At 42.2% G+C, this 22,451-nt stretch overlaps 1 protein-coding gene across 1 annotated transcript in view; it reads left to right on the top strand.

Moving 5' to 3' along the window:
• The window catches only part of LOC140377305 (BAR/IMD domain-containing adapter protein 2-like 2), a 70,981-nt gene that overhangs the window by 19,016 nt on the left and 29,514 nt on the right, over positions 1 to 22,451 (top strand). Inside the window, exon 6 of the mRNA XM_072462674.1 lies at positions 13,064 to 13,153. Coding sequence (XP_072318775.1) covers positions 13,064 to 13,153 — 90 coding nt within the window. The remainder of the gene's footprint in view (positions 1 to 13,063; positions 13,154 to 22,451) is intronic.

Raw genomic sequence — 22,451 nt, 5'->3', positions numbered from 1 at the left:
GCAGTAACTGAGTCCAGTGACCGTAGGGAGAACGGAAGATGGTTCCAGAGTCTGGGGGCAACAGCCTGGAAGGATCTGTCTCCTCTGGTCCCAAAACGGGTGCGAGGAACCAGCAACAGTTTCTGGTCCAAGGACCTTAGTGAGCGAGAGGGAGTGTACGGTTTAATCAGATCGCTGATGTACGATGGGACCTGACCATTTAAAGCTCTAAAAGTTAAAACAAGAATTTTAAATTGTATCCGGTAGGAGTCCTACCATCCCTCCTGTTGAGACATGCTACTGCTAACCCTAACCCTGTTCACGTCCAGAGTATCTCGATTATACTTTGCCTGTTTTAACTACAACATTTTCTGTGACTATTGCATAGCCAACCTCATTTTGCCCTAAGTTGTTTTTTCTCGATGAATAAACAACCCCTGTTATCAAGGCTGAGTTCTAAGTCTTTTGCAGTGCTGAAACGCATGAGGAACTTTAAAGGTCCCATAACATGCAAAATCGACTTTTCAGAGCTTTTAACCTTCTTACATTGTTACATTACATACTATTTGTGCTTCGTATATGTCCCAGAGTGTTTTTTTGATTGATTCCCGCAGTGTTTAGCTATATTACAGACTATCTCCTTTCCTCCAATCTCCAAACTGACGGGGGCTGGCTGCAAGACCGCGTCACCATCCCCCCTCACCCGCTCTGAGACTACGTCACGGGGTGGGCGGGGCACACACGCTCTGAGACTACGTCACGGGGTGGGCGGGGCACACACGCTCTCTGAGACTACGTCACGGGTTGGGCGGGGGAGCCAGATGGCTCTTCACAAGGGTGGGGGCGAATATCAAACCAAGCCGTCTGCATTTCCGGGTTGGTGAAGGGTCCAAGGTCTGGGTGATTTCTGAACTATTATGTTAAGGGTTTTGCACAACCCTTATTATTATCAATTAGACACTTAGGATGGACTACGAAACGTGAAAAAAGCATGTTATGGCACCTTTAAGAGTCAAAGGGCAAATGTCACAAAGTCACAGAGTCTAATCTAGTTGAGTAATATCCTATTGCTTTAAGATTAACACTGTGTCTTGTCCTATTCAGACCATCATGAATACATTTTTTGAATCCACCATGAGCTCAAATTTCTTTTTGTAATCCAGTAAAGCAGTAAACTAGTACTAGATATTAGTATTTGTTTTAGATCTGTGAAAACCTTCTCTGCTTCTTCTGCCCAAGTGATGTCATCTTCAGTTCTTTACCATATATAATGTTGCTTAGAGGCTGCATTATTTCTGCATAGCACGGTACCCAGCTCCTGCAGTCATTTGCAAGTCCAAAAAAGAACATCAGAAGTTTTTAGTCTGTGGCATCGGTGCTCACAAAATAGCTTGTTTTCTGTCTTCAGTTATTGTTTGTCCGTGTCCTAAATACTTTAACTCTATTCTAAAAAAAATTAGCTCATTTTGCTTGCTTTGTGCCCATTTTCTGCTCAATGTTGCAACAATTTTATTGTGTCTCTCTCACATGCCTGTGTTTTTAGATGCTATTAAAAAGTCATCCACATAAGGTTCTATTTGGCTGTCTCTTGAAGGGACACATTTAGCTAAATGACTTAACATTGCTTGTGCAAATATAGTTGGACTTTCTGTGTAACTTTGCTTTTAGCAATTCTGCTATTACATCTGATTTTAGTGGATATTATCTATGACACAGTTTCCAATTAGTTTTTAGGCCTTATTTTTGACTTGATTCACTCCCTTTAGTCTCTCTCTTTTCGCAATTTGTTCTTTTCCTCCTTTCTGGGATAAATCTGTTGCATTTCTGTGCTGTTTTAGGAGCGGCACCAGCTCGTCTGTTGGTTGTTAATTTCCTTTTCTTTCTTTTCTTTTTTTTTACTGATACCCAGTTATCCCATAGCAGATTTATATTGTTTCTTTTTTTAATTTATAGTTCTTTTATTTGCACCAAATCACCAAGACAAGTTCCTATGTTGGGAATTCTGTTCATGGACAATGGCAATAAACCTTTTTCTGATTCTGATATTTAATTAGTATTTCATCTGCACTTTTTAATCAAACAAATTGTTTCTATTCATTTTAGTGTTGGATTTTTCTCTTCCTGCGCCTTGTTTCTTGGCACAATTAAACCATGATCCAGGGCCGGCCCAGCCTATAAGCGAACTAAGCAGCCGCGTAGGGCCCCGAGGCGTTAAAAGGGCCCTCAATCTGGCAACCCGTCTTATGAGAAGTGCAAGCGCAGCGTGCGCCACTAGTGTAGTAGCGCTGCTGGCGCGGCAGCGCACACAGCGGTAACATATAACGCACAAACCGCATTTATTTGTAATGACAATCTGGCAACCAAGACACCAAACCTGCGCTGATTGGTCAACTTCATTATGCGCGAGCAGAACGAGAGCAAAACATAAACACAACAGAACGTGGTCCTCATGTCCAGAAGAATATATCTCCTGGTGCCGAAAAACGAAAGAAGAAACTTCTTGACGATGTAAAGAAACTGCAAACTCAACAACACTCTCAGGTATTGAACTTCTCTTACAAAGAGACGGTTAATGCTGCTGTTTGAAACAACACGAGTCTGTCACGTTAGTTCGCTCAGGCTGGAGGCAACGAGAGCTCTGCCCCGCGCACAATATGTGTGAATGAAAGATAATAAGCTTAACATTTACACCAGCCCCGTAGTGTCAGCTGCAGGTGAGGCCGGTGAGGGGCGTCTATGGCCCGGGTCACTAAGAGGCGGAGATCCGGTCCGGACGAGCGTCGTCTCGTCCAGAACCTCTGATGTGAGACTTTGGAGTGAACAGTGTGCGGCCCTGTCCTGGGCCCCTGTCCCGGGCCCCTGTGCAGCCTCAGTTAGAGATGAGCAGGTTTGAGTTTGCGTCCCTCTCTCTCACATCACCATGTGTGAGATCAATCATGACTCGTGATGTCTGTTTTACTTTGACTTCTTAACGTGGAATGAGAGGAACGTAAAGGTTTATGCACGTAAGGTCCATCAGCCAATCACATCGCAGCATTGTACGTAAAGGTTTATGCACGTCAGGTCCATCAGCCAATCACATCGCAGCATTGTACGTAAAGGTTTATGCACGTCAGGTCCATCAGCCAATCACATCGCAGCATTGTACGTAAAGGTTTATGCACGTCAGGTCCATCAGCCAATCACATCGCAGCATTGTACGTAAAGGTTTATGCACGTAAGGTCCATCAGCCAATCACATCGCAGCATTGTACGTAAAGGTTTATGCACGTCAGGTCCATCAGCCAATCACATCGCAGCATTGTTTCATGCAGGAGTCCAGTGTGTGATGTTCTGATCAGAACAAACATTTATATTGTAATTCACTTTTAATAGAGCAATAAAACATTTCAATTTATTTAAAAAGCATCATTAGACTATTTGTTATACATTATAATAAATTGATAGTGAAAAATAACCAGACATATTATGATTACGTCTGTTATAGAATAATACTATATATTTTTATATAAAAGTGTCAAAGTTGCAGAAACGCAGTCTCTTCACTAGAGCGAGGTTTGGACCTTCACTTCTCGTTCTGTTCATTCTCTGGGAATAACATGTTTGTTTTATCAGTGTTAATTGTTAATCAAGCAATGCTTATGCCATTTGTTTAATTGAATATAACTTGTTTTGTCACTTTGGCAAGAAGGAACAGTTGGGAGCTGTAAAAGATAAATAATTAAAGATAACTATTACTTTTACATTTTCAGTTAAAATGAATCAATTTGACCATAATTATTTTTCATAGCCAATACTGTATTGAGTAATTAAGTACACTAATGTATTAATAACTGGCTTTAGTCATTTTCTCCTGGCACAGTTTCATCACATCATCATTTTATAGCATTACAACCTCAACATTTGACTCTTACTTTAGCCGGCTGGACCACATTAAAATGCAGCAGAAGACCCAAAAAAGGTCTGAACATTTCTGGGGGAGGGCCCCCCAGACCCCCCTGTTCATTAATTTAAACTAATGTGCTAATGTGGCTGTAGACCCTTAACGCCCACAAATACACCCCAAAACATATCTGGGACGTGTGTTATTTGTACAGGGAGTAGAGGTGATGTCAGCGGAATACCAAGTTGCATTGTGGGATTTAAGTTAGCAATATTTGAGCTTGTGAGGTGCTGAGAATAAACTAACTGACAAACGGATGCCCTGGAGTTTTGGTGCACTTTGTTTGCGTTGAAGAAAGTTCCCATATGTGAATTGTTCACTGACAATGGCAATAAAACCGATTCTGATGACGTGGTGAGGGGCCCCCAAAAATGTTTTTGCTTAGGGCCCCCTGAAGGCTTGGGCCGGCCCTGCCATGATCCTGCACATTTCACACAAGTTCTTTACTTTTTCTTGTCCTGACTTTTTAGTTGTAATCTCATTACAACATTTTCACAAGCCTGTACTTTCAGATTTCCTTTGAAATACATTTTGACTCCCCATTTACTTTTTTAGCTGACTCCTTTTTTGAACTACAGGTCACCATTTTACCACATATTTAATTTTCTAGAATGGTTTTAAATTGCCATGGCCTTTTAATTTTTTAAAAGGCCATGGTTCTCGACCAGAAAAAGGTGGCTTGCCCTCTCCAGGTGGGTGGGGAGTCCTTGCCCCAAGTGGAGGAGTTCAAGTATCTCGGGGTCTTGTTCACGAGTGAGGGAAGGAGGGAACGTGATTGACAGGTGGATCGGTGCAGCGGCTGCAGTGATGCAGTCGCTGCATCGGACCGTTGTGGTGAAGAGGGAGCTGAGCCGAAAAGCAAAGCCCTCTATTTACCGGTCGGTCTACGTTCTGACCTCACCTATGGTCATGAGCTTTGGGTAATGACCGAAAGAACAAGATCGCGGATACAAGCGGTCGAAATGAGTTTCCTCCGCCGTGTGGCTGTGCGCTCCCTTAGAGATAAGGCGAGGAGCTCGGCCACACGGGGGGAGCTCGGAGTAGAGCCGCTGCTCCTCCACGTCGAGAGGAGCCAGCTGAGGTGGCTCGGGCATCTGTTCCGGATCCTCCTGGGCGCCTCCCTCGGGAGGTGTTTCAGGCATGTCCCACCGGGAGGAGGCCCCGGGGAAGACCCAGGACACACTGGAGAGACTATGTCTCTCGACTGGCCTGGGAACACCTCGGGATCCCCCCGGAGGAGTTGGAGGAAGTGTCTGGGGAGGAGGAAGTCTGGGAGTCCCTGCTCAGACTGCTGCCCCCGCGACCCGGCCCCGGATAAAGCGGAAGAAGATGGATGGGTGGATGGTTTTAAATTGGTTGTAACAATGATGCGGAAACTAATAAAATAAAATATATATATATATATATATATATATATATATATATATATAGACCTTTAATATAATTAGGCCCGAGCTGAAGGACGAGTATCGTCCCAGCGAGGGACTTATTCAAATTTGATCCGGGGCCTGGAAAAACGCAAAAATCTAGTAGTAAACAAAGACGGATATGCTCGTGAGTGGTATCAAAAATTAGAACTCCGTGAGCTCTAATTTTGAGTGAAGGTTTCGTGAAAAAAGATTAAAAGACGGCTCAGTAGCGCCACCTCAAAAATCAAATAACATGGGGCCAATGGGAGCCCGAAGCCAAAAAAAGTGGCAGTAAAAATATGACGCTCACTCCAAAAATAGTTCATGTGAGGACATGTAAAAAATAATATATGACCCCGCCCTAAGTCATACAGGAAGTCGGCCATATTGGATAAACTCGGCGCTGACAAATGTGCACCTCGTCGTACATTTGGCATTTTCTCTTCCAGTTTTCATCGAAATCACTTCAAACTTGGCCACAAGACACAAAACCCATGAGCAAAGTAGTGTTTGAATTCTGAAGCTGATAAGTTTTAAGGTATGGTCATCGTGAATTTTAAACAAAATCATGATTTCTAGAAATATTAAAAAAATTCAAAATTTCTTAAAAAATGTTATTTTTTGAAAGTTTTGACGTAGCGTTTGTGGATATTTTAAAGTTGAACGCAATGATATGCAAATGTAGTGGATAGCTATTAAAATGGCTCTCTAGCGCCCTCTCCAAATTTTATTTTTAACAATTCATAAAAGACCATTTATTTGTCATAGACAGCTGAAAATATTAATAAGGATTAAGTATGTGACCGGGCACAATGTGACAACATTACGTGACTCTAGCTTGAGGTTTTATAGGAGAAAAAAATTGCGGAAGAAAAGAATTTCCGTTATTATTATTTTTATTATTTTTTCCCCCACAAACCACCCCAATTTTGACCCCTTAAACCAGGCCTGACGAACCCGCGGCTCTTCATATCAACATTTGTGTTTGCGGAGGCGCCCGCAGGGTGGTGATGCGCACGGGCGCTGCGCTGAAACCGACCCGCGGTTAGACATTAAATTGGTGTCTAAAAAAATGAATGATGAAAAATGACTCGCTAGCGCCACCTACAACTTAATATTTTTTTTAAATATGACGGTCACTTCAAAAAAATAGACCATATGAAGACGTGTAAAAAATGATATTACGACCCCGCCCTAAATCATACAGGGAGTCGGCCATTTTGAATCAAACACGGCAAAGACAAAAGTGCACCTCGCCGTACATTTAGCATCTCCTCCTACAGTTTTCATTAAAAACACTTCAAATATGGCCACAAGACACAAAACCCAATAACAATGAAATGTTATTCATTTAAAGCTTATAAGCCATTGGGTATAGTTTTTGTGAATTTTTAAACAAAATTGCAATTTTTGGAACATTTTAACCTGTTTCCATCCACCTATTTTCGCCCTGTGCACAATGGTTGGACCCAAATGGCATTGCTTATTAAAAGAGGATGTTATGTTTCTGCAGATGTGCACATGTCACACTGTCAGGGCTTCAGAACTTACACTACAGAGGCCCAAACATAAACAAAACATCCTTTTTTAGTCTCGCCTGAATATTGTCCATGTGTAATGGTCCTGAGCAGGACATACTTCATTGTGTGCATATGCTGTTCACTGCACATGCTGTTGTCATGACAACAACTGTGTAAAGTTTCAGATCTCTAGGAACAGGCATTTTGGTGCTGTTGACCTTTTTGTATCAAAAAGTATAATATTATTCGGAACAAGTGATCCAAATATGTGCCAACTGTGCCAAACTGTTTTATTACAATTTTAGCTCCTCTATGATCATAAAACATACATTTTGATGTTTCGTAGGCCACTAATACCTATTATAACTGCTAAAAACAATGTATGTGAAAATGTGTAAATATGAGTTTACCCATGAATTTCCCATATAGAGGTTAAAAAAAAAAATATATATATAATATTTTTATTTTATTTTTGTATTGGTATAATAATACATATATCTAACAAAATGCACGTCCAAAAGGCTAATAAACTCAGAAAACGTTATGCGCAAAATCCTGCCGAGAAATCTGGCTCTTTACAGCCTTCCCGGAGCCTTACGCACGAGAATACAGAAGATTCTGTGTCAATAAGCCCTTTGTCCCGCCTATCAGGAAAAAGGTCTCCTCATTGGCTAGAATAATATGTCACTCAAAGTCTCCTGCGTGCCTGTTAGCAGAAGCTAAGGGCTAAAAACAAAGATGGACGCGCGCTTCGGAAGCGCCGAATTTTTTTCCTCCGGAGGCTGTAGCAAACAAACCCGGTGACAGAAAAATTCGTGGATGGTCTCATTCTGTAGGTAACAGTCTGAAGAAGAGATCGATGTCAAAAACTATCGTATAAGTCAAACAGGTAATTTGTTATGGACGGAGAAATGCGCCGGACAAGCGCATTCTCGTCCGGCGAGAAACGAAGAAAACTTTGTTTACTTGACAATATCTGGAAATTGGAAAACTTAGTAAAAATACATGTGTATATTGTTGTTCAATGATTCCTTACGGACAGACTGAGCACAAGGATGTACAGAATTAAAGCCGTTTCGTCCGTCATAAACAGCAAACAGGACATGCGTTTGTAAAAGTTGAGACTTTCTCACAAACTATTGGCAATTGCTTCTTGGGGCAAATTATTCAATGTAAATCAATGACTTATTCGTTCTGTTGAGAAAATAAGCTTTAAAATGATGTATGGCTTGCTGGTATTGACCACGGAAATAAAAGTGATGATGTAAGAGAATATTTGAGATATGGAAAATGTTCGCCGGCCACAGGTGGGTGGTAACAGGTTAAAAAATATATACGTTTCTTAGTCTTATTTTTACGGGGAAATTTCAATGGAGCCTTTGTGTATATTTCCAAGTTGAACACAATGATATGCAAATGTAGAGGCTAGCTAATAAAATGGCTCTCTAGCGCCCTCTCCAAATTAGATTTTTAAAAATTCATTAAAGACTTTTTATTTATCGTAGACAACTGAACATTTTTATCAGGAGGTAATCTGAGACCAGGCACAATTTGAAAAAATGACGTGACGCTAGCTTGAGTTTTTATAGCTTTGAGTGTTTATTTACTAAATGCTAATCCGGGGCTAGCAGCTTTCCATTCATTTAATAGCTTAATATTAGCTCGACATTAGCTACTAACCATGCATTCCCATAGGTGCTGCTGTTAGCTTCACGCTATGCTATTGTAGTCTGGGTCATTTTGTAGTCCCACTCCATTTTTGTAGTTCCTCCTCTTTATTTTGTCTTTCTGTTGCTTCCTTTGTGCGAAGTATCACAATATATAATATAATATATATAATATTTTTATATATATATATATATATATATATATATATATATATATATATATATATATATATATGTTATATTATGTAAAGAACAAATTATGTATTTTCTTTTGACAAACATTCCAGTTTTAGAAAGTGTACTTTTATTTTGAAGAACCACTTCCTGTGTAGCTTTTTTGGCGGAATTAGCTTGACAGAAAAAGACGCTAAAAACACAGAAATAGTTAAAGTTATCACAGAGCTAAATTTACACGTTTTTTGTATTAGCGACCCCTCTGCAGAGCAAGGTACATTTTACGTTGTATTAAAGCACAAATGTTGTATTTTGTGTAACCAAAGCCCACGTTATTTTAATTTGGTGCTACTTCGAGCTTGAATAGCAAAGAGGGACTCTGTGAGTTAAGTTATTTGTTTTGCCGCCAGAGCTAGAGTTGCTAGTGGTAGCCTCCGGTGGGAGGAGCTTATGTATTGTTTTAACTTGTGTATTTACTGCTCTGGCAATAACATAATTGTATGGGATTTGCACTTTGATATGTGACTTTGGCCATATATATATATATATATATATATATTTGTATATATATATATATATATATATATATATATTATATTATATTATATTATTATTATATATATATATATATATATATATATATATATATATATATATATATATATATATATATATATATATTGGTGGTGGAAGGGGGACCGGAGGGTGTGTTCCAACTACAGCGGGATCACACTCCTCAGCCTCCCGGGTAAGGTCTATTCCGAGGTACTGGAGAGGAGAATCCGACCGATAGTCGAACCTCGGATTCAGGAGGAGCAGAGTGGTTTTCGTCCCGGTCGTGGAACACTGGACCAGCTCTATACCCTCCATCGGGTGCTCGAGGGTTCATGGGAGTTCGCCCAACCAGTCCAGATGTGCTTTGTGGATCTGGAGAAGGCTTTGACCGTGTCCCTCGGGGTGTCCTTTGGGGGGTGCTCCGGGAGTACGGGGTCCTGGGGCCCTTTGCTCAGGGCTGTCCGGTCCCTGTATGACTGGAGCAGGAGCTGTGTTCACTGCAGTAAGTCAGACCTGTTCCCATGAGGGATTCCTCAGGGCTGCTCTTTGTCACTGGTTCTGTTCATAATTTTTATGGACAGAATTTCTAGGCGCAGTCAGGGGTCGGAGGGTGTGGTCAGGGGTCGGAGGGTGTGGTCAGGGGTCGGAGGGTGTGGTCAGGGGTCGGAGGGTGTCCGGTTTGGGGACCACAGGATCTCATCCCTGCTGTTTGCAGACAATGTTGTCCTGATGGCTCCATCAAACCCGGACCTGCAGCTGCACTGGGACGGTTTGAGTGTGAGTCCCTTCTTAGACTGCTGCCCCCGCGACCTGGCCCCGGATAAAGATGGATGTATGGATGGAGGTTGTTTTATCATCGTTCATTGTTTTATGTCATGAATCACCAAAGAAAGTTCCTATGTTTGTGAATTCTCTTCTTTGACTCGTCTCTGCAATGCGCAGCCATCTTGTGTGTTTGTTGTTCCCCAGGATACGGAGCTAACTCCTCAAGGAAGGAGTACAGCCACTCTTTTCTCTCCCCGTCCGTCCTTCCATGCTTTAGTCATTGCAACCTGTCTCACATCTCTCCTGTGCATTTTTAGAAGATTTCTTTCCTTTCCTTTTGACAAAACGCCAGCGTATTTAACTTTTTTTTGGAGTGTCTTGCACTGTCCGATTAATCTGCTGTTCGATCCCTGCAAATACATAATTCCATTTCCTGTGTAGTACGGTGGTTTGACTACACCCGCCGAATTATTCACATTCCTGAGTCTGGAGTTTCTTTTTCTCCTTCTTCATTCTTTTCTTAGCCATCCCCGATCGAATCTGCGGTTTGATCTCTTCAAATGCATCATTCCATTTCCTGTGTAGTTCGGTGGTCCGATCACACAATTCTTCACATTCCCAATCGAATTCTCTTAGTTTTTGAGGTGCCTCAAATCCCCAAGATGTAATTAAACCTCACACAATAGAACACGTCTATTCTATTTCCATTCAACGGTAGGCTGAAGTCCATCCCTGACTTTTGAGGATCTTAAATCCACTTAGACCGAGGCTCCTAAACCTCGGTCTCTCTGGTACCAGAGTTGTCAACGACTCATAGTCTTGACCCTAGACTAGGGACTCTAACCCCATCCCCGTGCTCATTTTAGAATAGAACAAATATTCTCACCCTTTGATGGAAATAGAAGAAAAAAAAAATCGCCAAATATTTGCGCCATAAAACAGTGTTTGGAGTTGGTTTGAAAATGTACGAGTGCTCTATACATTTGGTATGGACTCTTTCTGATATCCAACATCCAACTCCTCCACAATTTAAACTGTTCAGTCAGAGAAATGTATCCTCATTTAGTTGTAGCACAGGCAACATATAATTATAATGTATGTTAATTGTTGTGATGTGTGATCTGTATTATTAATGGTGTGTAGTTATTTTTTATTGGACAGACCGGACCCAGAGCGGCGAGACCGGTGAGAGCGTTCCTTTGTTTGTTTTCTCCGCGCGGTGGTGACGGCACGAAAACGCGCACCGCTACATGCTCCACTGCACGCGGCACGTTCGTATTTTTGGAGTTGTTGCAGGATATAAAAACTGCCTTTTTTGTTGCAACTAAAGGAGGGATTTATTTGTTACTTTTGGGCCTACTACGGAACTCTTGGCTAGAGTATATACCTTGTTTGGAATATCTAGCGCAAAGAAGACACGCTTGCCTTTGCCTTTGTCTCCTTTAATCAAGACGCGTTCCTTCACATGATCTTTAAGAAACCTGTAGGGTCTTCTTACTAGTACTGCAAGGCTATGAATGTCCTCCCACTTGTGAATTCAAGGTTTGATATTGATTAAAGAATTGTTCAAGAATTCAAACATGTCACACTGCATAAGTGTGGGTATGTTTGATATCATATTTTAAGAGTAAATTGGGGCACCAGCCGTATATTCGGCATTTAACAACTCTATAATCAAATATCTAAATTAATTCATTAAAGATTAATTTGCTCGTTGATCTGAAGGTTTGTTAGAACGTAACCGTGACATTGACCCCTTTTCTGGAAATGAATGAACACTTTACCAAATGTGGATTATGAAGATTTACTGACCAAATAATTAAACAGATATATGAATGTGGAATATGCAAATGAGTCGATAACAGATGGAGAGACTAGACAGGACACGTTCCTATGTTCCCCTTTCTGATTCTGATGATTGTTCTAGATCTATCTAGTTGTGTGTCGGTGTTAATTCTAAGATCATATTATCAGCCTGTGAAGTGCATTTATACAACGGAACCAGAAGCTGTGAGGAGATGGGCCTGTGTGATGTCGAGGACCTGTGTGTCGCCTCCAGGCTTCACTCAGGGGTCACACTGCAGCTCAGTCCACACGCAGTCCACACGCAGTCCACACGCAGTCCACACGCAGGCCTGCTCCAGAGATCTCCTTGGATCTGAGGCATTCCTCAGAAAAAGGGCTGTTGCACTGATTCACTGATGAGGCTGGTCTGAAAAAGCTGTCCTGGACTTGAAAGGTTGCAAAAAGGTTCTTTGCTTGATTTTGCATGATTCAGTATAAATCACGTTTAAAAACGGGCACAGAATTCTTAGTTCTGGGAGAGAAAGTTCGCTTCTGGCTCTGGAATGTCTTTGTCCCATAGCTTAGCTTAGCATCGCTAGGCCAGATACGAGCCCTCATCTCCTGAGATCAGATCTCATGGATCTCCTCAGATGGGACTCCGATGGAGCTCAGATGTAAAACTGAATGGAACTGAACTGTCTTTCCTTTGTCTGCCTCTCACTTACCCCAGCGGGGGATGTGCTGTACTTTGGCGCCGTGGCTTCTGGTTCAGCCAATCAGCATGCAGTCAGAGCTTGATATGGTAATGCAGCCATTGTTCAGAATTAACCACAATAGTTACAAAGGTAAAATTATCCACAAGACAAGTTATCAAACAGTTAAATGAACATGCAGAACACAATAACATTATGTACAGTAAATTCATCTTGTGGACAAAGTCTGTAACCAGATGATTGTTTACTAAAACCGCATAGTCTTTTTAGCATTTTAGCTTTTGTCTTGGGAGAGAAAATGACTCTCTGAGTTCATTTTAATTCAAAAGAAGAAGTTCTTTCCAACGTTCAAAGCGTCTCTGCTCCTGCAGAAATGCCCCCACCTTAGCCCGCATTCCTGTCACCATGGCAACATGAAGAGGTCATCTGCATATCCTACAAACCTCATAATCAGGCCTCGTGGTTTGTCAGCTGCTGATCATTGTTCACCCTCATTGTTGTTGTAATGTATATCTGATGTCTGTTTCCTGTCTGTGACTGTGATTTGTTACAGGGCAGTCGCAAAGTCTATGAAGTGGAGGTGAGGAACCAGGCAAAGGCCCTAGAAAGAGAGCTGAGACGAGGAACATACAAAGACTCTCTGGTAACACACTGCATGGACCACTGTGAAAAGGCTGGTGGTGAATATAAATGTCAGTGAATTTCACAAGAAAAGACATAAGATGACGTGTGCAGTATACTCAAGGTTAGGGCAAGGTAACTTTATGTATCCCTCGTGGGTAGCGAGGGAAATTAATTACTTGCATTTTCCGCTGTGGAAACCAGCGAGAAGCTGCCGCACAATGTGGCCAAATCTTTTTATTTTCCCCACACGTTCCTCTCAGTCTTATATTACCCTGAGGTTTGTACCAAACTGTCCTCACACTTAAAACAACATATTCGATTGTTTTGTTGAATATCAAAATACACCAAACAGAGTTGTGTCTTGAATGCCAAAACAATTCAATGAATTCAATTTACACCTGAATGAGCCAGTTCAGTAAAAGCACAATTAGATATCTATGTGGCTATAGACCATGTTCAGTTGTCCTTCAAATAAGTCTTTGAAGACTTATAAATATCCAATCCAGCCAACACATCATGTCCACCTGGCCCACCAACTCTGCACCTTCAATTCTAGATTTGACACCCCCTCTCCCACTCTGGCCACCTCTGCCAACCCAACCCTTGAGTCTGTCTACAGGAGGGAGGTGGACCGGCTGGTGCAGCATTGACAACCTGGAGTTGTCAATGCTCCCCCCCCCCCCTCACTATCACAGACTCCCCCCATCACCATCGTGGACTCACTCCGCTTTCTCTGCACCACCATCACCCAGGACCTCAAGTGGGAGCCACCATCAGCTCCTCATCAAGAAGACCGCAGATGATGGTGCAGTAGTACACGGCCATCATTGAGTCCATCCTCACCTCCTCCATCACCTCCTCCATCACTGTGTGGTACGCTGGAGCCACAGCCAGGGACAAACGGAGACTACAGCGCCCTCTGCTGAGAAGGTGATCAGCTGCAGACTTGCATCCCTGCAGGACCTGTACGTCTCCAGGGCTCTAGGACGAACAGGTCGGATCACAGCTGCTCCTTCTTTCCCTGGACACGGACTATTTGAGACACTCCCCTCAGGCAGGAGGCCACTCCCCTCAGGCAGGAGGCCACTCCCCTCTGGCAGGAGGCCACTCCCCTCAGGCAGGAGGCTACGGTCCATCCGAACCAGAACCTGCCACCACAAGAACAGTTCCTTTCCCTCTGCCGTTGGACTCATGAACACTTCCTAAACACTGTCTCTATAACCATGATGTAATCACTCACTGGACTGTTAACTCTGCACTACATATGTAAATTCAACTGTAAATGTGTGTACATAGTAAACATATTTTTTTTATTTTTATATTTATTCTTTTTTTTTAATCTTATAGCTCATTGTTATTTTCATCCTATTTAAATCGTATCTTTTTTTTGTCTTATATAGGTTGTTTTATCATTGTTCATTGTTTTATGTTTCACTGAATCACCAAAACAAGTTTCTGTTTGTGAATTCTGTTCATTGACAATTGCAATAAACCTTTTAATAAACCTACATCTGCCGTACAAATCCATCTCTGGACAGAATAAAAGCTGCTTCCAAAATTATTGGACTCCCTATAAGAACTCTGACCTCCTTCTGTAAGTAGCAAATTATGAGCAGAGGCACCAAGACCCTGATCTGATTTTTAAAACTTATTTATTTTATGTCTGTTTGATTACAAATACAACATTTTGTTACTTGTAAACAGCACATCTAAAGCTTTATTTTAATGATGGATGATTTTTATATTCTCAACAAGAAGAATACATTTTTTACAGTTTTTATATCAAATGTGTGTTCTTCCAGTATGTTCGTGCACTCGCACTGCTGCAGCAGAAAAAAGCTTTAAGATCATCGTTTGACCCGCATTATCCCAAAAAAGACAAACAAGAGATGAGTAAAACGGGAAAACACAAGTCTGGTCTACGAGACCTCGGCACACAGAGCTGCCGACCCCCGGCTCCATTGGAAAACAGCCCCACAAGCTAGTGAGACTAACATGACGATCTTCCGACGCGGCGAAAGGTATTCCGCTGGCCCAGATTAAGATTTTCATGAGGAGATGACAATTCACCAGTTGGCGCTCATGATTTGTGAAATAAAAAGCAAAATCAGTTGACATGGCATCACTTAGAGCGGAAGTAATAGTGGTAGTCTCAACCAATTTGAATGTGACTGCGGGGGGGAGGAAACGTAGCATTCATAGATGAAGCTGTGCAGCATATTTCAGACAGATGATCTGCATACAATGAGGGCCGAGATGGAGGCGCTGCAGGGTCCAGGTGACGCTGCAGACGGAGAACAAAAATATGAAAAAGAAGATCCTGGATTTGGAGTCAAGATCACATAGGCCAGATCACATGGGGCTACCGGAGGGAGAAGAATGAGATCATACTGAATGTTTTCTGGAGAAGTTCATCCCAGAGTTGAGGTCCCCCCATCACAATGGAAAGAGCTCATCGCCTGGGCAAACCAAGACCAGCAACTGATAAACCACGAGGCTGGATAATGAGGTTTCTTACCGATCACGTGAAGGGACGTGTCATAAAGGCTGCAAAGGTTAAAGGAGACCTCCAGTACAAAGGCAAGTGCGTCTTCTTTCCCCCAAGATATTCCATACGAGGTTCGTCAACAACGAGAAAAGTTCTACCACATCTGTGAGAAGCTCAGACAGACAAAACTGAGTCATAGATTCTCTTTTCATTGATTCTCGCTTCATTTTGTGCATAGAAATGAAGCCTAAAATGTGCGTAGTAGTGTGATTTGTACACAATTTCTGTGTCTGGTTTGTTACCTTTTTCCTTGCTACGTTGTTTTGAGTCAAAGCGTGCACCACGTGTCTCCTGAACCGAGCGTCATCACCATCCATGAGGTCAGGGTTCATATTTAGATTTGGGGGAAGGGTTTAACATTTGGGGGAGGGGCTGCCATGACTGCGGTCATGCATATTACTTTCCTCTCTGAGTATCTCATTGAGTGTCTTCCTGTCGCATCTATCCACTGAGTTAAACACTTCTGGAACATTCTTCTGGTCCATCAGTGAGAGTCCTGGTGTGAGGCCGGAAATGCTGACGGCCGGGTCAGGATATGTTTCTTTGATTATTGTATAAAATCTTTGAGCACATTATCTGGTGCTCTCCGTAGTCCACTACGTTTCTCGAGCCGTTTGAATTCATAACTACTGCAGCACTGACCCATTATGCCCCTGATGTCCCCAGCTGTCAGCTGTTAGACTATTGAGAGCCCCGTTCCATTTGGTTCGTCCTTGCACAGAGGAGGAAGTTTAGCAGCTATGTCTTATAGATCTCTGAATTGGGAGGGTTGGAAACCTCCATTTTGAGCCACTGTTTCAATGACCATCTTTGGTCCGGGCTCAGAGTCGTCGTTGTTTGTTTCCTGACTGGAGGAGGGCGAGAAGAATGCTTCCTCCTCTGATGAGTCAGTCTCCGTGTGTCCCCTTTGTTTCTTACATGTTTGGCGTTTTTTCTTAGTCGCTGATTTCTTTAGCTCTTCCCTCTTCTCTTTGACCTGGTCCTTTTCCTCTCGGTACAACATCTTTTCATGTCCCTCCTCTCAGTGTTCCCGTTCTTCTTCTTCTTCTCATCTAAGTTTTGTTTCTCCAGAGCTTCTCGTATTTGACGCATTTCTCTTCCCCATGTTACTTACCTGAAGTGTCGTTCTCATGTTTCCATTCCCTTTTTAAAAAAAAATCTTTTCTCACGAGTCAGGATTCTTAATCTTTTTTTTCTTTTTTTTCTTATTTTATGTTTTATTGTTTAATTATGTATTTATTTATTTGTTTTTAAAATGTATTTTTAATCTTATAGGGACTATCTCAGATTCCTTTTGGTATGAGGAACTTTGATCCAAACAAAGATATCCGAGACTACAGGATGAGTATGCAATCTTAAGTACCCCACGTTGTTGCATATCCACTCGAAAACAAGTCAAGGAAGTTCAGTAGAGGCAAATAGGGGCTCAGAAGGGGCCAGAGAAGGTGCTGTGGTGTCTGTTCAGTCTAGTGGTTGGAATGGGGTTGGCAAGCAGGACTGTACGTTGTCGATCCTGCCTGTCCAGGTAAAGTCCAAGAGGGGACAAACCACTGTAATGACTTATGCATTCTTGGATCCTGGGAGCACTGCTTCATTTTGTACTGAAAGGCTATTGAACCAGCTGAAGCTCTCAGGCAGAAAAATGGGAATTCTCCTTCAAACAATGGGGCAAGAGAATGTGGTGAATGGTTCCCTTAAAGGAGATTGTTCTCTCGGTGAAAAGGGTCAGCAGCCTGACCTAACAGTGAATCGGATTTCTGTGGCTAAATTGGATGAACTGTGGGAAAGGCAGCCAAAGATCAATTTCTCTGAAACCCACAACTTGTGTGAACAACTCGGCCTGTCCAAAGAAGAGGAAGCAATGCCTTTGTGTCAAGAAATAAGAGCTTTGTGTGCTACGCACACTGTGCACTTGTAATGAGTAAGTGTTGCGTGTTGCTCCACTGAAACCTGAAAGAATATTTTCCAAATCTTCAAGAGCGTCAGAAATGGAATCGTGTTGGACGGAACTTCATTCCTGGAGATATTGTGATGCTCAAGGATGATATGGCACCGCGCAGTTCATGGATTACAGCAAGAGTTTTGTACACTGTTCCGGATAAAAATGGGCTTGTGCGCACTGTAAGGAGTCAAACTAAAGCGAATGTTCTGGACAGACCAAAGGGGGGCTCTTTCCCCCCCAGAGATTTTAAGATTTGAAGCTGTCACAGGGTTTGTACATTAGCCTACAGCGCCCTCCTGTGTTTGCACAGTGCTATTGCTTGTATTAGTTAAAATCCAAGATGGCCATACGCAATGCCAAGTTGTCCGTGTGTTGAGCTTGTGTTCCCCTCATACACGTTGTTGCCTTGGACAATATTTGTCCGTAAGTATTGTGATGTAAACATATAATTTTGTCTTTGATTATGGGTGATATCTGTACTGTTTTGAGCAGATTTGAACAGTATAATTAATGTGTTAGTCTAACATTAGCATGTCAGTAGTGTTTCAGTTTTACAGTTGGTCTAAGAGGACAAAAGTTGAATGCTGTTCTTCAATAAATTGGCAAAAGAACAAAACGTTCGTTTATTGGAGCACCGTTCTCTCGCGTTGTAGCGTACTGAATTGGAATCAAGTTTTTTTTTTTTGCCTTGCAATACAAATTTGGAGATTGATTTATTCCACTCATCAAATTGGGAGAGTCTGGAATGGATCTGGCCAAAACATTATTTTTTTTATAATAGTAATCCTTTGACTTAGTATGGGAGCAGATTACAGATATAGAGATCTTTCTTAGTAGACAAAAGAGGAGTATCATTATTTAAGATTGTTGACAGATGTTTATAGAGGACTACATACATTTTTAAGAGATTCCATTTGCCATTTGAATGGGTTGGTTTTTCCAAAGAACCAATGGGGTTGCCAGTAAGAGAGAATTTAAGAGATTTTTTTTCGTACATTCAGTTTGTATCCAGACATTGGACCAATATCATGAAGGAAATGCATCACATTGGGTAGGTTAGACATTTCTGGTTTGGTCAAATATATAACAATTTTATATTCTGTCCTATCAACACCATAAATTGTTTCCGATTGGCTACTATATTGGGCCAATCGTTCCAAGTACAAAGCGAACAACATCAAGGGGGCATAAGTAGAGGCTGCATACACTGGTTGGAGTTGGGAAAAAGTCAAATCAAATCAAATCAAATCAATTTATTTTTGTAAGGCCCAAAATCACAACAACAGTTGCCTCTGAGGGCCACAGGGAGAAATGAATCAACAATGTCTGTGGTGGCGATGGAGTCAGACAATGTCTGTGGTGGCGAGGGACGATGTCCCAGGGTCCTCTGTCCTTAGACTCTCCTTCTCGGCCAGGAAAAACTACAAAAAAAACCTCTTTGGGAAAAAAGCGTAGAAACCTGGAGGAGTTCCAGTGAAGGAGAGATCCGACTCTCACAGACGGACAGACGGACACGAGGAGACTGGAGCTGGACCCACTCTTCAGGCAGAAGAGGGACCGTCTGAGTCGAGCTGGACCCACTCTTCAGGCAGAAGAGGGACCGTCTGAGTCGAGCTGGACCCACTCTTCAGGCAGAAGAGGGACCGTCGGAGGCGAGCTGGACCCACTCTTCAGGCAGATGAGGGACCGACTGAGGCGAACTGGAGCCACTCTTCAGGCAGATGAGGGACCGTCCACATGGGGCAGGGACCACTTCACCAGGAGAGGGACATCTGGGTCCACAGGTCCTCAGGAGTGAGAGAAAGAAAAAGAAGGCGGTGAACAGTTTGCAAGTGGAATTAAAAAATAAATATTGTTTGATAGCATAAGTAGTCAGAAGAAGAGGATAGTGCTCAAGCTGTCATACTTCCCCCAGCACAGTTACTCCTAGGGCAGCGTAGCTGAAGCTGTGGGTTTATCTTTCTGGTCCTAACTACTCTGACCATAAGCGATTTCAAAGAGGAACGTTTTAAGCCTGGACTTAAATGAAGAGACTGTGTCAGCATATTTAACATGGGTCGGGAGCTGATTCCATAACACAGGGGCTTGGTAGCTAAACGCTCTACCTCCTACAGTACTTTTAGAGACTCTTGGCACCACCAGAAGGCCGGCATTCTGAGAGCGAAGAGCTCTGTTTGGATGATATGGTTCTATAGCATCTTTGAGGTAGGATGGGGCCATGTCATTTATGGCTTTGTAGGTCAAGAGTAGAATTTTGAATTTGATTCTGGACTCGACGGGGAGCCAGTGAAGAGACTTCAGCACTGGCGTAATGTGCTCTCTTCTTTTTGTTCCTGTTAGTAATCTTGCTGCTGCATTTTGAACCAGTTGAAAGCTTTTTATGGAGCTTTTAGGACACGCTGCAAGCAGGGAGTTACAGTAGTCTAATCTAGTCGTTACAAATGCATGGATAAGTTTTTCGGCATCACTTTTAGGCAGGATTCTTCTGATTTTGGCGATGTTGCGCAAATGGAAATAGGCTGTTTTACAAGCTTGATTTATATGAGCTTTAAATGAGAGCTCCTGGTCAAATAAGACTCCAAGGTTTCTTACAGTAGAACTGGAGGCTACACTGACATTGTCCAGTGTGACTATCTGCTCAGATAGAGCGTCTCGTAGATGCTTAGGGCCAAGCACAATGACCTCGGTTTTTTCAGGGTTAAGAAGCAGGTAGTTTAGTGTCATCCAGGTTTTTATCTCCTTCACACAAGTACTAAGTCTGTCTACTTGATCGCTCTGATCAGGTTTCATTGATAAATACAGCTGAGTGTCGTCTGCATAGCAGTGGAAGTTAATGTCATGCTTTCTGATAATGTTGCCTAATGGTAGCATATAAAGAGTAAACAGAATTGGACCGAGTACCGAACCCTGTGGCACACCGTAAATTACTTTAGAGCTTGGTGAGGAGCTCTGGTTTACATTAACAAATTGGAACCTATCAGATAGATAGGATTTAAACCAGCTGAGGGCTGTTCCTCCAACACCTACATCACATTCTAACCTCTGCAGTAGAATGTTGTGGTCAATGGTGTCAAACGCTGCGCTGAGGTCCAACAGAACCAGGATTGAGACCAGTCCATCGTCAGCGGCTAATAACAAATCATTTGTGACTTTAACTAGTGCAGTTTCAGTGCTGTGGTGGGCTCTGAACCCTGACTGGAAAACTTCAAATAAGTTATTGTCCTGCAGGTGGCGACAAAGCTGTTTTACTACAACTTTTTCAAGGATTTTAGAGACGAAGGGAAGATTTGAAATAGGTCTGTAGTTTACCAATAGGTCGGGATCTAGATTAGGCTTTTTCAGAAGAGGTTTAATGACTGCATGTTTGAAGGACTGTGGAACATAGCCACTTTCGAGTGAAGTATTTATTATATTAAGAATAGGGTCTATAATTAGGGGAAGAATGTCTTTGAGGAGTCTGCTTGGAATGGGGTCTAGGACACAAGTTGAGCTTTTAGAGGACATAATGGCTGAAGTTATCTCTGCTTGATCAACAGCTGTGAACCTTTCTAGGTTTACAGGTGGATTTATATGGGACGTTAGATTTACAGCTTGGGCTAGTTCAGGGCTAATAGCGGGGGTAATTTCATCTAATTTATCTCTGATTGTTTTTATTTTATTATTAAAAAATAGGAGGAAATCATCAGAGCTAAGTGTAGCTGGGATTGAGGGCTCTACTGCACTGTGACAGTTTGTTAGCCTAGCTACAGTGCTGAAAAGGAATTTAGTGTTACTTTTGTTGACTTCTATTAGATTTGAATAATATCTGGTTTGGGCCTTACGCAGAGCCTGCTTATAGGACAGCAGGCAACTTTTCCATGCTTTTAGGGATTCTTCGGTGTGAGAGCGACGAAATAATCCCTCTAACTTTCTAACTCTTTGTTTATGTGAACGCAGTTCTTGGTTGTACCATGGGGAGGCGCGCTTTGGCCTAATGACCTTCTGTTTTAACGGCGCGACAACGTCAAGAGCAGACTTCAGAGAATTCATGGTCAAGTCGACACATTGATCACTTAAACTGGGACTAAAACTGTTCTCAGCAGGATCACATGACATGTCACTGAATATTGGCTCTATTATTTCTTTGAATTTTGAGATAGATTTTTCAGATATTGTCCTTTTCATTATAACTTTATTTTGTGGGACTGGATGATCTTTAAGAATAAACTGAAAGGTAATTAGGAAATGATCTGACAATATAGGGTTTTGAGGGAGGACAATGAGGTCACTAATCTCTGTTCCATACGTTAGGACAAGATCCAGAGTGTTCTTGTGAGTGTGAGTCGGTTTATTTACATTCTGAGTGAAACCAATGCTGTCTAACAAGGCGCTGAAGGCATTACTGAGAGCGTCATCACTCATGTTCACGTGGATATTAAAGTCTCCAGCTATAACTATTTTATCCCAGGCTAACACTAAGTTTGATATAAAGTCAGAAAACTCTGTTAAAAACTCTGAGTAGGGACCAGGAGGTCGGTAGATAACTATGAACAAAACTCCTTTTTGGTTTTTCATATTTGGACATGTGATTGACAGCATAAGGCTTTCAAATGAGTGAAATGCATTGTTAGTTTTAGGGCTCATGAGTAGGCTTGAGTGGGAGATCACTGCCACACCACCACCTCGGCCTGTGCTCCTGGCAGTCTGAAAGTTAACATGGCTGGGTGGGGTGGACTCATTTAGTCTGACGTAGTCGTCTTGTTGAAGCCACGTTTCAGTTAGAGCTAGAAGATCTATGTTATAGTCACTAATTAATTCATTAACTAAGAGCGATTTGGAGGAAATTGC

Source organism: Eucyclogobius newberryi, unplaced genomic scaffold (assembly GCF_026437365.1).
Source record: "Eucyclogobius newberryi isolate DKJ021-1_F unplaced genomic scaffold, fEucNew1.0.hap1 SCAF_4, whole genome shotgun sequence".
NCBI classification, from domain to species: domain Eukaryota; kingdom Metazoa; phylum Chordata; class Actinopteri; order Gobiiformes; family Gobiidae; genus Eucyclogobius; species Eucyclogobius newberryi.
The sequence above is the reverse complement of the archived record's forward strand: the minus strand, read 5'-3'. Positions and strand labels throughout refer to the sequence as shown.